The following is a 17497-nucleotide window of genomic DNA, read 5'->3' on the forward strand; positions in this document are numbered from 1 at the left end:
TTACCTGGTATAATAATAATAATAATAATAATAATAATATTTATTATTATTATTTCAATGTTTACTCTCAGACTGCCACTACCACAGTTGCGAGTATCTAAGCTACTAGTATGTACATGGCAGCAAGTCTCTACAGAAAACGGAGTTTCATGCAGCGGTCATCTTTACTAATGTATCCACTGTTAGCTACTTACCTACATACCTCTTGACTATCACTGACACTTCCCCCATTTCTCTCATCCTCATCTGCACCCAGTTAAGCTACGACATACCTCAATAACTGTCCTATACCTAACAATAACAATACCTTCTAACTCTGACAAAAAAAAAAAAAAGTAAAATTACAAGAAGGTCAAGTAAGTTCTATGTCAACATACCATAATTCCTATTCTTCATTACATTTTCCAGGTGACTGGATACAAACTTTTAAGTTTTTCCCGGTATTTTCAGAGAAAGAGAATAAAGTAAAGTAAAATAATGATGATTTTTGACCCTCAAAATGCACCTGACAGCCTCTGAACTAGCAGGGCCCAATGTGATCACCTGTCATACATCTCCCTAAAACATGAGCCAGAATATGCTGTTGTGACTTTACTGCATGTACCAAATAAAGTTTATCATCCACAGATTCCAAATCAAGTTCACATAAAAATTTCTTAATTGTATTTGCAGTCCTTCCATGAATACTTTCTCATTAACAAAAGTCGGAAGTAAACAAAACTTCACAATGATAGGAGAAGCCAAACATTAAGGTATCCCAAGTTCTCTTGTAAAGCAAGAAAAATTTAAAGAGGAGGCATTTGAACCTGAAGAAAGCAAACCTTAAACATTTTCTAACCAGAGATATCTTTAGAAGAAACCAATCATTCTTAGATGTTCATGCAAAGGAAACAATTTGGGCTGATGCACCATATTATCTAAGTTTCTAAATTTCAAAATACAGGCAGCAGAACAAGAATGAACAGAATGTGTATTTTTTCCACCTAAATTTTTCCAATCACTGCCGCAATTTTTTTTTTTTTTTTTGCCATATTTGTGTATTTGAAAGTAACAGAATGTATTTAGCCACATCATTTTAAGAGCCACCACATTAGCAAACACTATACCACCACCTCAAAAGTGACCACTACGACTACTTGGGAAAGTAATTTTTGCCCAATGTTTTCCGATTAGCCAAGACCAAAAGCAAAGGGTAGCAGCATCAACCAGTAAAGCTCTCCCAGGTGCTGTAAAAAAGCAATGCTCAACACATTTGCCATTTTTTGTTTTCTCTTTCATTCGTTAGCTTACCTTTCCCCCATCACGTGGCCACAGGCTGCTTCAGTGTTACACTTTTCCTTCACGTACAGTAGTAATGGAAGCTTGCATTTTCAACCTGCAGAAATTCCATCGTGATAACAAAAACACTATAATACCAGAGAATGCCATTTTCATTAATGACACCTGAGTGACGTCTACAAGATCTGGGAATTTACTATTAGTTTCAGTTGTCTTATGGTATCCATTCTCAGGGCTTTTTGTAAGACACATATGCCATACATTTACAAGTCCGATTCATTACATCAAAATATCAATATGTAGGACATCAGACTATCCCCACTTGTCAACTTGTTTTTTGAATTTTTCTGTGTTCTCAGCTAAACTATCATTATTTAAGATTTACTCTTAACAAAACCCAAAAATAAATAAATGAATTCACTGATAAAATTTCCAAACTGCATTAGCAGAGTAATACAAAAGAAGTGACTCAAACGAAAACCATATACATGTAATAAAAAAGTAACATTGCCAGTAAGTTGCTAAACATGTTTCAAGTAGTGCACTGTACGTTCACTAAGTAACTACATGGGGCAGATGGACAAACAACAGCACAGGAATAGTAATACAATGGCTATCCCACTAGAAACTTGAACCAGAGATGAAAAGCACTCACTCTTTTTTTCTGAATAGTAAACAACTAATTTAAATTCATTACAGATAATGCCCAGTAGGGTGCCCCATACTAATATACACAAGTGTGCGAAACTTAATGATGAAAGTAACTTTCACATAATATGTTACCCTCATATGGAGAGCACAGGGAACAAATAATACACCTAGGTACATTGTTGAATATGGTCGTTTTGGTGGTACAGGTTTTATGGTGAGGGAAGGCATAATGTTGCACGGAAATACTGGTCTCCACATCTCAGAACATAGTATACTAACCAGTCAATGTTATTCTGACACTGTATTCCTTCCCCATGTGTATCTTTTCAGGGGTGTATTTGGCCCAGATTTCATTTATATTGATTATAATGCACAACCCCATTGAACCGTGCAGGTGGAGCAGTTCTTGGAATTAGAGGATATTTGGTGAATGGACTGGACTTCCCAATCCACAGATTTAAATCCCATCGAGTACATGCACGATGCATTGGGAGACGTATGGCACTATGTCCACATGCACCAATGACCATCCAGCAGCTGTCAACCACATTGAATGAGGAATGGAATGTCCTACCAGTAAGAACTCTTTACCAACCTTATGGTGAGCATGGGAGCATGTTGCAGAGCATGCACTGCCAACTGTGGTCATCATACACTCTATTTAGAACCACATCCCACCATTTTTTTAGGTTTGCGGACACTTATAAATTGTGTAACTTCAATGTAATTATTGTCTTTGACTAAAATTGTCATACCTATTTGTCTCATCACATTTTTTTCAGTTACCTTCTGTACTATACTGTAACAGTTCTTTCTACGTATGGACCAAAGCTTCATCAAGCTAAGTTACTTGGCAGTGACACATCATTTACTGCTGTCCTGAAGTTTTGCAAACCAGTGTTGTTCAAAGATCACAAATGGCAAAATCTGTAGCCAATGTCCCTCGTAAAGTCACACAAATTTAATTGTGACTCAGGGAAATAATGCAGGAACTGAAGCCACTGTGATGTAACCTATCACATGACAATGGATGTCACTGCAGAAACTTCTTGTATCCACCTTATATTAGTGACTGAGTTATATTACTCGCACGTTATACTTCAAACACACTAAAATGTGTATGACGTGCATCAATTTCATAAAGAGCCTGCCTGCACGGTGATTTCCCAGGCAGTTTACCCCTGAATTGAAACAATGACCTGTTGATGCTTGTGAACAAAGTCCATGGTTTCCAGAATGAATTTTTCTATCTGCAGTGGAAAGTGCACTGATTTGAAACTGCTTAGCAGATTAAAACTGTATGGTGGTACAGGACTAACTCTGAACCTATGTACTTTGCAGGCATGTTCTTTACCCCTGGGCTATCCAGGGAAAGTTGTTTCTTTAGAATATCCTTTCTTCTAGGAGTGCTACTTCCACAAGGCAGGCAGGAGAACTTCTGTAAATTTTGGAAGGTAGGCGAGAGGTGCTAGAGGAAGTAAAACTATTAGAGGGTTCATTACCCGTGCATGGATAGCCCCATGAGAGGCAAAGGTACTGGGTTAGAGTCCCAGAATGCTTGGTTAATTTGGGGAAGGGGACCAAACAGCCAGGTTATCAGTCCCATCGCATTAGTGAAGGATGGGGAAGGAAGTTGGCTGTGCCCTTTAAAAGAAAGCATCCCAGCATTTGCCTGAAGCGATTTTGGGAAATCATGGAAAACCTACATCAGGATGGCTGGTCACAGGTTTGAACCATTTTCCTCCCAAATGTGAGTCCAACATGCTAACCATTGCACCACCTCACTCAAATGGCTCTGAGCACTATGGGACTCAACTGCTGAGGTCATTAGTCCCCTAGAACTTAGAACTAGTTAAACCTAACTAACCTAAGGACATCACAAACATCCATGCCCGAGGCAGGATTCGAACCTGCGACCGTAGCGGTCTTGCGGTTCCAGACTGAAGCGCCTTTAACCGCACGGCCACTTCGGCCGGCCCACCTCACTCAGTTCCCAGAATGGCACACAGTTAAAAATCTGCCAGAAAGTTTCAACCTTTATGTGGTAACTTAATGTGGTGGTGATGACTTTTTTATATTAATTTTCACGCCGAACAAAACCCAGCTCCACTACCACCATTAACAAAACAAAATAAATTATAAACACAGCCATCAGCAGTGAAGTTTTGGCATAATTTTGGAGGGCTGCACAGCATGAGGAACCACTATCACTAGTGCACTGGACAAAGATTTAAAAAGAAAATTTTCATCCTGCAATCAAATTTATAGGGCACACATTTTTGTCAGCCAGTGTTATGACCAAACAGGGCCCCTGCAACAGCTGCAACACTCACAAACCCGAAGTTTGTACATAACCTGTATCCATCATACTCACTAGTCATTTACTGAAATGATTTCCACATATTTGGACAATCAAAAAAGCTTTGGGTGGAATATACTTTTTGTGGTGTACAAATGATTGTGCCAACAACTAAACAATTTTTTACATGAATTGTGGCACCTTTAAATCAGTGTCAAACTTTGCTTGACCAAGAGGGAGATTACATTACCTCGATAGGTGACATAGTTCTCAGCTGTATGTGCACAACAAACAATATTACTTTACTTTTACCTATTTCTGTCAGTGTTTTTTCTGTGACTGTATCACTTTAGTAAAATATAGAACCTTAACCTTCTGTCACAATCATGATTTTATTTCAGCGCATTATGCAATTCGAGCAGTGGGGCTCATCTTCAGGTGCTTTGACAGTTTACATCGATTATCTTTCAGATTTGAGTTAATTCTGGTACTGGTAAGATTACAATAGTATATTAATAGGCAGACACATTGTGATTATGTTTATAAAATGAAAACAAATTGAAAAATAATTGTGTCCAGTGGTGGATACATGGTTTTGAAGCAAAGTATGCGTACACACGTTTATATACATACATACATACATACACTTTTCATTCTACAGCATATTTTATAAACAGAAGTCAAAACAAGTCAAAGAATTTCAGATTTAAAGATGCTGCAGGTCTACAAATACACAAGTGTTGTTATTTCAAAGGAGATATAAAGTCATTACATTATTAGTCATGCAAGATATCATTTCCAAAACAAATATTTATGTACATGTAAAACGTTGATTATGTTTTCAAATGGTTGCACTATTAACCAGTTTTTCATTAGGAAAAATAAACTTTTAAAATTACTGAAAAAACTGTGGCTGCTAAACACTGTTTGTTCACTCAACGTTTTGATAAGATTTCACTTTGTGTAACATTATTTCTAATTATTCCAGTTGATCAAGTTTTTTACTATGATTTCTGAACTCCAAGAACACACCAGCATACAAACGTTCAAAATTAGTAAACAATGTCCTCAGGGAATTTTGCACTCTTGGAACCATATACTCAAAAAATACACGTGAGTTGACAACATTCATCAAAGGTGTAAAAATCCCCAGAGAAGTTAAATTTGCCTCATCTGGCAGTGTTAATTTTATTCACAAATGTGCCTGTCAAAGAGACAATTGAAGTTTCACAGAAAACCTTGTCAAACACAAAAAACTAAGCTTGCCAGAGATTTCAGAGGGGGTCAATCTGATTGGACTAGTACTATCCCATAACTACTTTTCTTTTAATGGTAAAATCTACCAACAGAAAGAAGCTTTAACTATGAGTAACAACATGTAAAGCTCCTGACTGACATATTCACCAAACACTTAGGAAATAAATTTTTTGAATGGAAAAATAAACTTGTTTGAAAAATTTTATATTACACAAGGTATGTGGATGACTCTCTACTCCTATCTGATGGCACGAAAGACGAACTTTGAGCTTCTTACAGTATTCATTTCACTCCACAATAAAATAAAGTTCACAACTGAACACAAAACAAATCAATTCATAAATTCCTTAGACCTCACAGTTGTTAATGAACAACAAAAACATAATTTTCACATTTACAGGAAACCAATCTGCACTGATATCACAATACATGAATCATCACACACACACCACACACACACACACACACACACACACACACACACACACACACACACACACACACACGTGCTGCATTTAGATCCATATAGAACAGGGCACACACACATTACCTTTGGAACCCAAAGTAGTAACCCAAGAAATTGATATGACCAACGCAACTGCAGTAAACAATGAGCATTCAAATAAATCTGTGGACACACTATCCAACAAAATAGAGGCCAAGATTAGGAACAGAAGCACTACAAGAATAAAAACTGACACAGCACATTTCTTCACAAGTATTCCCGATTTAGACACAGCATCACAAAAATTGCTAACTTATTTAGAAACACCAATATTAAAATAGGATTCTTCACAAACCACAAACTTGATCATGATTTACCTCACACAGTAAACACAAACACCTCAATAACAGAATATAGTGGAATATATAAATTACAACATAACAGCTGCTCTGCATTTTACATAGGAAAAACAGGAAGAACTTCCCATACACGATACAAAGAACACACTGATGCTTTTAGGCTTAACTACTTTGACAAATCCACAATAGCCAACCACACGCACGTTAACAGGCACACAGTAAGTGACATCCACAACAGCTTAACTGTACTCGACACAGAAAACCATGGTAAAAAAAGCTTTTCAAATTCGTAAACATGGTTGCAAATCTGCAACTGTGTAAATCTGAAGAGGTTGAAAGAAAATCAGCCAACCAGCTGCAAAACAAATGTTTATTTATTAGCCCTTAACCTAGGTTTCGATATTTCTAAAAATATCTTCTTCAGAACGAGGCCCTCCCCTCCATGTGAGGTCTAAGAAATGTATGAATTGATTTGTTTTGTGTTCAGTTGTGAACTTTATTTTATTGTGGAGTGAAATGAATACTGTAAGAAGCTCAAAGTTCGTCTTTCGTTCCATCAGATAGGAGTAGAGAGTCATCCACATATCTTGTGTAATATAAAATTTTTCAAACAAGTTTATTTTTCCCTTCAAAAAATTTATTTCCTAAGTGGTAGGTGAATATGTCAGTCAGGAGCTTTACATGTTGTTACTCATAGTTAAAGCTTCTTTCTGTAGGTAGATTTTACCATTAAAGTAGTTATGGGATAGTACTAGTCCAATCAGATTGACCCCCTCTGAAATTCAGTAATATTAAAAGTTTATTTTTCCTAATGAAAAAATTTAATAGTGCAATCATTTGAAAACATGATCCACATTTGACATGTTCATAAATATTTGTTTTGGAAATGATATCCTGCATAACTGATGATTTTATATCTCCTTGAAATAATAGTGTCTGTGTATCTGTATAAATGCAGCATCTGTGACTTGTTTTGACTTTTGTTTACAAAATGAGCTGTAGAACAAAAAGTGTATATATTTATATAAACTGCACATCAGAAACCATGTATCCACCACTGGAAACAGTAAGCTACTTTTCGATTTGTATTAATTTTGTAAACTTGTATTCACAATGTGCTTGCTTTGTAATATACCACTGTAATCTTACCAGGACCATACTTAACCTAAATGTGGAAAAACAATCAATATAGACTGTCAAAGCACCTGAAGATGAGCCTCCAAAGTTCAAAATGCATTGAGCATGAAATAAAATCATTATAGTGACTGAAGGTGGTTGTTCTTTATTTAACAATGCAAATGGTTTTCATTTGATGCACCATTTAATTTCCAATCATGTATCAAGTACACTCATAAAACTGGCTCATTTACTTCCAAGCATGTATTAACTACACTCATAACACTGGCTCCCTTTGCATGCTTAAATTAACAATTTCAGAACAAAACACTGTCACAGCTCCACATTGTGCAGAAAAGTACTACAACTGTATGACCCATGACTCAGGAACACTGAACATAAAAATTAAACAAACACGTCTAATGGTTCATCTCCAAACACAGTACCGTAATAACAACAAACAATAATAATAACATTTATAAATTTTCTGAGAACCCTCAAGTTTAAAATAATTTTACTCATGTCAGGAGCGAAAGACAGACCAGAGCATTACCTAGTGCACAAGAGCAGCGCAGGGATTTAAAATTTATGCAAAAAGTAACTCAAGATAGATACATCTAGCATAGAAAATAAAATCAGAATGGCTGGATTTTGATTTAAGGCCTACGCCTCCCAAGTAAAATTACAGTGTTTTAATGCTGTGTTCTTGAATCTACAGCCAACCTGAGGGGGTTCCATTGCATGCACAGAATGGAAACAACAACTTGGCTCTACACCCAAAAGCACAAAATTTTGATCATGCTGAGAGATACAAGGTCTTCATCACTACAAATTGGTTTAAAAGAGAATGGAAACAAATGATGAAACTAGCTGAAACAACATTTACATTTCTGCCTCCAAAGGTTCTGGAAAAAATGATCTTGTTCAGAATAAAGAAGAGAAGTATTAACAGAGTCGAAAAAAAGTGGCATCTCGTGCATCAAAATAGTTACAGAAATCTGAAGAAGCCATAATAGTAGAATTGGTCTAAGTAGAACATTTACTAGCCTAAGAAACTTTATCCAATAAAATTAATCTGAGGCTACTTATACTGACAATTTGGAGGGTGGGGGTTTCTGAAAGGCCATCTTTGAACAATTTTAAAGGCCACCACCAGCGATGGATGACTGACTTTTGTCTAGAGTAGAGAATAATGATTTGGTGGCAGAAAACAGAAAGAAAGAAATTATGCCTGTGGCACAGAAGTTAGGTAATAAGAATGAAGAACCAGTACTCTGAATTCTAATGAAAGGGGGAAATATAATAATGAGCACCCTAGTTGCACTTTTGCAATCAGACTGTAGCAAATTAGACACTACAATTTTACACATAGTAAAAAATTACTTCCAAACTGGATACACAGTGAGTGAAGGACAGGGGGAGGGGTGAGACGAGTGGTGGAGTGAGAGGAGAGGAGAGTGGTGGGGAGAGGGGTGAGAGGCGGGGAGAGGGGGGGAGAGGGGGGGAGAGGCGGGGAGAGGCGGGGAGAGGCGGGGAGAGGCGGGGAGAGGCGGGGAGAGGCGGGGAGAGGCGGGGAGAGGCGGGGAGAGGCGGGGAGAGGCGGGGAGAGGCGGGGAGAGGCGGGGAGAGGCGGGGAGAGGCGGGGAGAGGCGGGGAGAGGCGGGGAGAGGCGGGGAGAGGCGGGGAGAGGCGGGGAGAGGCGGGGAGAGGCGGGGAGAGGCGGGGAGAGGCGGGGAGAGGCGGGGAGAGGCGGGGAGAGGCGGGGAGAGGGGGGAGAGGCGGGGAGAGGGGGGAGAGGCGGGGAGAGGCGGGGAGAGGGGGGAGAGGGGGGAGAGGCGGGGAGAGGGGGGAGAGGCGGGGAGAGGGGGGAGAGGCGGGGAAAGGGGGGAGAGGCGGGGAAAGGGGGGAGAGGCGGGGAAAGGGGGGAGAGGCGGGGAAAGGGGGGAGAGGCGGGGAAAGGGGGGAGAGGCGGGGAAAGGGGGGAGAGGCGGGGAAAGGGGGGAGAGGCGGGGAAAGGGGGGAGAGGCGGGGAAAGGGGGGAGAGGCGGGGAAAGGGGGGAGAGGCGGGGAAAGGGGGGAGAGGCGGGGAAGGGGGGAGAGGCAGGGAAGGGGGGAGAGGCAGGGAAGGGGGGAGAGGCAGGGAAGGGGGGAGAGGCAGGGAAGGGGGGAGAGGCAGGGAAGGGGGGAGAGGCATAGGAGGGAGAGGGAGGGGGAGAGCATATATAATCTGAGCAAATAAGAATATACTTACAAACAGGAGTCAATTAACTGATTACTGCTGGTCATGACGACCTTCATTTGCTACGTCCCACAAAAAGAAAAAAAAATCAGTTGGCCATTCAGGAGTCTTGTCAACTGCAATAAAATGACAGTTTGATTAGAAAATCCTGTTAGAAAATAGCTGTATTATGATTTTAAATATTTTTTTTCTTACATTGTTTGCAACAAAGAAAAAAATTATATCAACTTTGTGGTCAACGACATCAATTTTACTGTTGAGTAAGGCACAGCACACATTGTAATTTATTACAAAATGAGAACAGTCGACTTATCACTGTAAGAACTTCAAATTATTTTGTTAAATCAATTAAACAAATTAAACAGAACTGGAACACACATCAACATTGCCTAATTCATACACCCGCAACACTTCAAGGTTTGTCCATTAAGGATGAGCTGTTCTGCTATAATACAAATAAAATAATTTTGCAAATGAAAGATTGTTGTGAATGGATCATCCATCTCCCATCTACCGGTAAGTTTGGGTTCCATCTTCAATAGCCTTGTTGTCGAAGTGACATTAAAACTCACTCTTGCTTTCATAATTTCTCACTTTTCTAAGCCCTGGAGAGTGTTTGTAAATCTACCTATTTTACAAGCAAGTCTTATAGATGCATTCAGCCAACACCAGTAAGCAGCCACAAGATAGCACCTTTTAGACAGTAACACACAACTGCCACACTTAAAATGTTTTTAAAATGTACATTTTTTTACATATTCTGAATTATAATTTCCTTCATAATCTAGTAGATTTAAAATGATCCTCAGCCTCCTCAATATGGCCTCACTCTTTGATAAGACTCTCCTCCTATTATCTACAAGCAGTTTGCCATTGCTGAACCATACACGGAGTATTCATATTCAAACTGAGATCAATGGAACGACCTGAAGATCTTAGACAGTTGTTTCGGCATGCTTCCAAAGACTACTGTTTAAGACTCTTTACACTCTTTATAGTGTATTTATATTTTTGAGGCCTGTGGAATTTGGAAACTGTATGCACTGTAGTTGTGTGAGTTTATCATCAATGAGATGATATGCACACATAAAAATATCTTGTATCCAAAACAAGGAGGTGTCTCTCTCTCTCTCTCTCTCTCTCTCTCTCTCTCTCTCTCTCTCTCTCTGTGTGTGTGTGTGTGTGTGTGTGTGTGTGCGTTCCTCCTATCTAACCCTCCAAATATATGAGGAAGAGACTAGTATGTCCACAAGCTAGAAACAGCTTCTTTCATTTTTAAATGCTTCTATTCGCAGTACTGGACTTTCACCTCCTGAAAGTAAGTACTGGCCAGCTATTACTTGTCTACGCAATTTTAGTTTTCTCTAGTGAATTTTCTTTTTGCCAGAGTTTGTATTTTCATTTTTAAATTTATTCACAAGTTCATCAACTCTTTCATGAAATATTTTATTCAGGATCACGATGTGACATGAAACATATATGGTCATATTCACTACTGGAACTACTAGATTCAGTCTTCACCACACGCTATACTCACATATCTTCATATACTATAAAAAAATATTATAATAAAGGAGAATTTACTACAACACCACACAAATATATTAATGATTTATTTTTAAATTGTGTCACAAAGGAGGAAGTTTTATGGCATTACATGTTCCATAATAATGATCTTTTCTACAACAAACTGTTAACTTCACAAAACAACACTGATATACAGCTTTGTGAGTATTAAATATGATTTAAGATAACAACAACATCAAAGCTGTAAACCATGGCCTCCACAAAACAGAGTATTTGTTTATATCCAAAGGACTTGGGTTGGACCAATGCGCAGGTATGGGGATAAAGGGTGAATTCTACCTCTGACACAGTGTCAGAAGCGTATCTTCTGAAAATTGGATGTAAGGGACGCATGGTCTTCAGAAGCTTGTGACCAAGTAATAATGTAGTTATGATTTATTGAGTTTGTTACCCTAATTACCTTTGTTTCTGTGCAAATACTTTCACAACAATTAAAAAGCTTTTAATACACAATTATTGTAACATGAAAGGATCTAGTTTCTCATATGCAACTACATACAGTTCAAAATATTGTGATGTGGTTTCTGTTACTAGAAGAACAGTTCAGCACAGCTTCATAGTGCCATTCTTCCATTGCATTAAGTGAAACTGTACTTAAAGTGCATACTGGCCAATTCTTCATCAGTAAGCTCTTCCATAGTGCTCATAAAACTGTTACTGTATAATTTACAGTGTCAGAAAAACAAACCAGACACAGACTGAGCAGTATTGAATGCACGCTTTACAGTGAAGAATAAAGTAGTCACTACTGTTGCCAACAGTTAGTTGGTTGGTTGGTTGGTTGGTTGATTTGGGGGAGGGCACCAAACAGCGAGGTCATTGGTCAGCAAGGTCATCGGTCCCATTGGATTAGGGAGGGGTGGGGAAGGAAGTCAGCCATGCCGTTTCAAAGGAACCACCCCATTATTTGCCTGAAGTGATTTAGGAAAATCGCCAACAGCTAGTACTGCGAGTGAATGGAACAAGTTTGTTTCCAACCACTGACAATTTCACTGTTGTGCAATTATTTTCAGTGCAATACAGATAGAAAGATAAATGGGGGAGGGTAGTGGGAAGAAAATAAACAAAAATGCCATTACTCTGTAACAAGCCACTAGAGGCCATGGGAACATTATACCAAAATACTCAAAAAAATATCTCTGAACAACCTCAGAAATTCTGTCGATGGAGTTCAGGATCACACTGTAGAAATTCTACTAGAAAGAGCCACTTCTCTCTGAATATGTCTGGTACAAAACAAACTAATGTGGTATCCAGAAATTGCAGAATAAACAGAGCTACAATATAAAAGATGCACCTCCTTAGTGCATTTCTGACATGTGGGTGTAGACTGGCTGGTTTGTTTTTTGCTGTTATTATTATTATTATTATTATTATTATTATTGGTAGATTTCCTGTTTAGTGTCCAGATAATGAAATGAAGTTGAGGGCAGCAAAGCAAAAGCAGAAATACTGAACTATGTTTTCAAATGTTCCTTTTCAAAGGTGGTTCCAGGTGTACTATTCCAGTTTAATTCTCACACTACTCCATAGATGAGTGATGTAATAGTAGTAGTAGTAGTAGTAGTAGTAGTAGTAGTAGTAGGGGGTGGGGGTGGGGGTTTGGTTTTGTTCTGCTTTAGGATGCAAAAAAACAACTGGGGTCATCCGTGCCAAAATCAAAACTATAGAACACAAAGACAGAAAGGAGTTAAAAAAAAAAACAACTATACGTCAGTCCCAATTGACATAATATAAGACAGCTAAAACCAGGCACGTGGAAAAAGGGCTAAAAAAAAGACACCATACAGAAACTGAGCTCCAAAACTAAAAATTAAATGGCTTTCATCATACTGCTTTGGCGGATAAAAAGTAAAACGCGGTCGACAGCCCGCACGTCATTTGCTAAAACAGCCGATAAAGCAGACAGCAAACCCAAGCGGGAACGTAAATGTTTAAAAAATGGGCATTAAATCAGGAAGTGGCGGACAGTTAAAACTTGGGCGCAATGTGTACAAAGTGGTGGGGTAGCGCCACTTAGCAAATGCCGATGGCTAAGAAGGCAGTGCCCAATACGCAGCCAGTTAAAATGACTTCCTCCCAGCAGGATGGCTGAGAGGAGATTGTCCCAAGCCACTGGGAGAGGCTTAGTAAGCTGGAGCTCATTCTAATGAAGGGAGGACCATTGGCGATGCCAAAGGGACACCAGCTTCTGACAGACGGCAGTACAGTGATCATCAGAGGGAATATAGGTACTTGGGGGCTGAGGTACGAGGACTGCAGCCTTGGCACCAGCGTCAGCAGCCTCATTTCCTGGCAGGCAGACATGACCAGGAATCCACAGAAACATCACACTGACTCCACTAAGAGTGAGCAAGTGACAGTTTTCCTGGACCCACTGCACTAAGGGATGGGCAGTGTACCGCGCACATAGACTCTGAAGTGCACCGAGTCTGAGCAGAGGACACAATTGAAAAGGCTATGTCACCAGATGTATTCCATGGCCTGATACAGGGCAAAGAGCTTGGCTGTAAATACTGAGCAGTGTGCCAGAAGTAGATATTGAAAGACACGGGTGCCAAGAGGGAGGAGAGGGGGGGAGGGGGGGATGGTGGGTGCGGTTTCTTTCACCCATGGATTACTCTTACAAGGATACTGCACGTCATGGTATGAGACCTTAAGGAACACATATGCAGGCATTTACATACTTACACATCTGCTTCAGCAAAGCTGGGATAGACAGTCAGCTGTAGCTTTACAGTAGGAACTATTCTGGCATTTGCTTGAAGAAATTTTGGGAAACTATAGAAATCCTGAATCAGCATGGCCAGATGGAGCCTCCACCCTCCCTAATACAGAGCCAGCATGTTTAAAAAAGCTCAACCACATTCAGTTTATCGATAGTGTAGAATACTGTTTTATTTATACACACTTGCAAAGAAGTTACTTCATAATATAGAAAACTAGTGTTATATTGTTCATTAATTTAGCTATACGGATCACCATACACTCTACATACATGTTATTTTGTAATGTACCACTACATGCAATATCAGCTGATTACAGAATCATGAGAAAGATGTATGGTTTCCACTTTGCCTACTGCAACTTCCCAGTTGCTTCTCTGAAAAACCATATCCGCAACCCCTCTCCCTCTCATCCCCCCAACACTGAGCGCAGGAACAGGAAAAGATTTTAGTATATACACTGTAGAGCTTTCGTGTACTTTTAGTTTTTTATTTTTTTTCCCCCAGGGAAAAAACCTGTGTAATAGTGAGAAAGTGTGCTGTGCAATGCCAGATGTTTTATTATTATTAACAACAACTTTTGTTACAGTTTTTACCAAACCCCCTACTTTGTGTTATCTAAGTAATCCTTCACTGTAGATACGCTATTGTGGAACAGGTACTTTTTAATTGCCTTTTAAATTAAGTTTCAGCAACCTCTTCAATCTGATTGGGCTAGATACTGTACAATTTTATTCCTTGAAAGAAAATACTGTTTTGAGTTTAATGTTCACTTTTCCTCAGAACACACCACTTCTGTCTAAATCTTGTTTCATAGTTGTGGATAGAGCTGTTTTTACTGTAATTATCAACATTATTTTTGATGAGCATACTCTATTTAGTATATAGATTTTAGTGCCAGTGGCATTGAGGACAAACTATCCTAACACTGACTAATGCTCCAGGGTCCAATGGAATCCTTATTGCACTATACACAAAACTTACAATTGAGTTAACCCCTATTTTAACCATAATATACCACAGAGCCCTCAAGTAAAAAAAGTACACCCAGTGGTTGGAAGAAAGCATAGGTCACAACTGCCTATAGGAAGGAAGGTAGAAATGATCAGGAAAACTACCATCCAACTTTACTGGGATTATCTGTTGTAAAATTTTTGAACATATTCTGAGCTTAATGTAATGTTATATCATGAACAGAATGCTCTCCATGCCAACCATCAAGGATTCTGAAAACATTGGTCATACACAACACAACTTGTGTTTTTCTAATATGATGTCCTGACAACCATGGTAACCGAGATACGACGGTTGTCCTTCAGGAAGGATTTCGGCAGAGGGGCTTAAAACTTCTTATACTACTAGTTTTTCTGCTTTCCAACATACTAATATACACTTCATCCAACTGAGTCAGACCATAGTTTAAAACAACATTTAGCTTTCCTTTTTGAGTCAATATTATTGTGTGTGCATGAGAAAACTTGGTTTGCTGAAAATGGATTATCTGCCTGACCTTGTTGGTGATGGGTACATATAATTTCTGTATTAGAAGAATAACTGTTTACATATTTTCACAGAATGTCCTATTAATATAATACAGGATAATATGAGAACTTTCATGCCCGATGTAACCTCAGCAACTGTCTGTTTAAGCACATCCTTCAAGAAGGACATTAGCCCTTTGCATCCAAAATCAAATACAGTATTTTCTGCACTTTCTCTTCTGCTGTAACATAAGGACACACGTGTCTGTATTATATTTTAGCTACTAAAGCACACTATACTGTTGTAAGTTACTAAAATGTTTATAATATCCTACAAATTGTATTTATCATTATTCAGGGTGCATGGATTTTCATTGTCTGTTATATCGGTGCTGAGAATCCAAATTTATGTTACTGCCATTTCATAAATACCAAAATAAAAATCATTTCTGCAAACATTTGCTTTATAAGCTATACTTCCTCAATTGGATTACTCGTATTTTGTTGTTAAGAAAATAAAATTCAGTAGAAAGAAGTAAATAACTGTGAAAAGTAATGCTGATATAAACAAAAATGTACACTTCCTGCACAGTTATCTGCAAAAAGTGGGTGTCATTAGATGACCTTCTTGAAATGCCAGAACACTAATGATGGCATGGCTGAAAATGGTTTGGATGTTGCTTGATTACTATCTATCAATGCTACAAATTATCTGACAGATGAATACTCTGGTAATGAGAAAGCTCCAATGTTCCAGCAAGTCAGTTGAAATCTCCAGCCACAATTTGCAATAAAGATCTCTCTAACAACATAAAATTTCCAAATCCATTACTTTTGACAAATTATGCAAGTAATGACAGTTGAAGTAGAGCTTTGCTTGCCTTTCACATCCATTGCTACAGTATCCTTTGTAATACAAAGAAATTTTGCAGCACTAAAATGAAGAAAATTAACTAAACCATATCATAAGTATCACTATTCAAAACAGCCACTTCCAACTACAACTGCAGTCTTGCCACAAATGAGTGCTGTAAAACACTCACTGAGGGTGCCATTAGAATATTTTGAACTACACTCCTGGAAATTGAAATAAGAACACCGTGAATTCATTGTCCCAGGAAGGGGAAACTTTATTGACACATTCCTGGGGTCAGATACATCACATGATCACACTGACAGAACCACAGGCACATAGACACAGGCAACAGAGCATGCACAATGTCGGCACTAGTACAGTGTATATCCACCTTTCGCAGCAATGCAGGCTGCTATTCTCCCATGGAGATGATCGTAGAGATGCTGGATGTAGTCCTGTGGAACGGCTTGCCATGCCATTTCCACCTGGCGCCTCAGTTGGACCAGCGTTCGTGCTGGACGTGCAGACCGCGTGAGACGACGCTTCATCCAGTCCCAAACATGCTCAATGGGGGACAGATCCGGAGATCTTGCTGGCCAGGGTAGTTGACTTACACCTTCTAGAGCACGTTGGGTGGCACGGGATACATGCGGACGTGCATTGTCCTGTTGGAACAGCAAGTTCCCTTGCCGGTCTAGGAATGGTAGAACGATGGGTTCGATGACGGTTTGGATGTACCGTGCACTATTCAGTGTCCCCTCGATGATCACCAGTGGTGTACGGCCAGTGTAGGAGATCGCTCCCCACACCATGATGCCGGGTGTTGGCCCTGTGTGCCTCGGTCGTATGCAGTCCTGATTGTGGCGCTCACCTGCACGGCGCCAAACACGCATACGACCATCATTGGCACCAAGGCAGAAGCGACTCTCATCGCTGAAGACGACACGTCTCCATTCGTTCCTCCATTCACGCCTGTCGCGACACCACTGGAGGCGGGCTGCACGATGTTGGGGCGTGAGCGGAAGATGGCCTAACGGTGTGCGGGACCGTAGCCCAGCTTCATGGAGACGGTTGCGAATGGTCCTCGCCGATACCCTAGGAGCAACAGTGTCCCTAATTTGCTGGGAAGTGGCGGTGCGGTCCCCTACGGCACTGCGTAGGATCCTACGGTCTTGGCGTGCATCTGTGCGTCGCTGCGGTCCG

The 17497-nt window shown here is 39.7% G+C and overlaps 1 protein-coding gene across 8 annotated transcripts in view; it reads right to left on the bottom strand.

Moving 5' to 3' along the window:
* Positions 1-17497, bottom strand: part of LOC126248590 (catenin delta-2) — a 546087-nt gene that overhangs the window by 112407 nt on the left and 416183 nt on the right. For 7 of the 8 annotated variants that reach the window (XM_049949704.1, XM_049949706.1, XM_049949705.1 and 4 more), the window contains one exon: positions 9657-9760. In XM_049949704.1, coding sequence (XP_049805661.1) covers positions 9657-9703 — 47 coding nt within the window. In that variant the 5' untranslated portion in view covers positions 9704-9760. Of the gene's footprint in view, positions 1-1290; positions 1376-9656; positions 9761-17497 lie in introns of all 8 variants that reach the window. The other variant, XM_049949708.1, reaches the window with a different exon arrangement.

This window comes from Schistocerca nitens, chromosome 3 (assembly GCF_023898315.1).
Source record: "Schistocerca nitens isolate TAMUIC-IGC-003100 chromosome 3, iqSchNite1.1, whole genome shotgun sequence".
Classification (NCBI taxonomy): Eukaryota; Metazoa; Arthropoda; class Insecta; order Orthoptera; family Acrididae; genus Schistocerca; species Schistocerca nitens.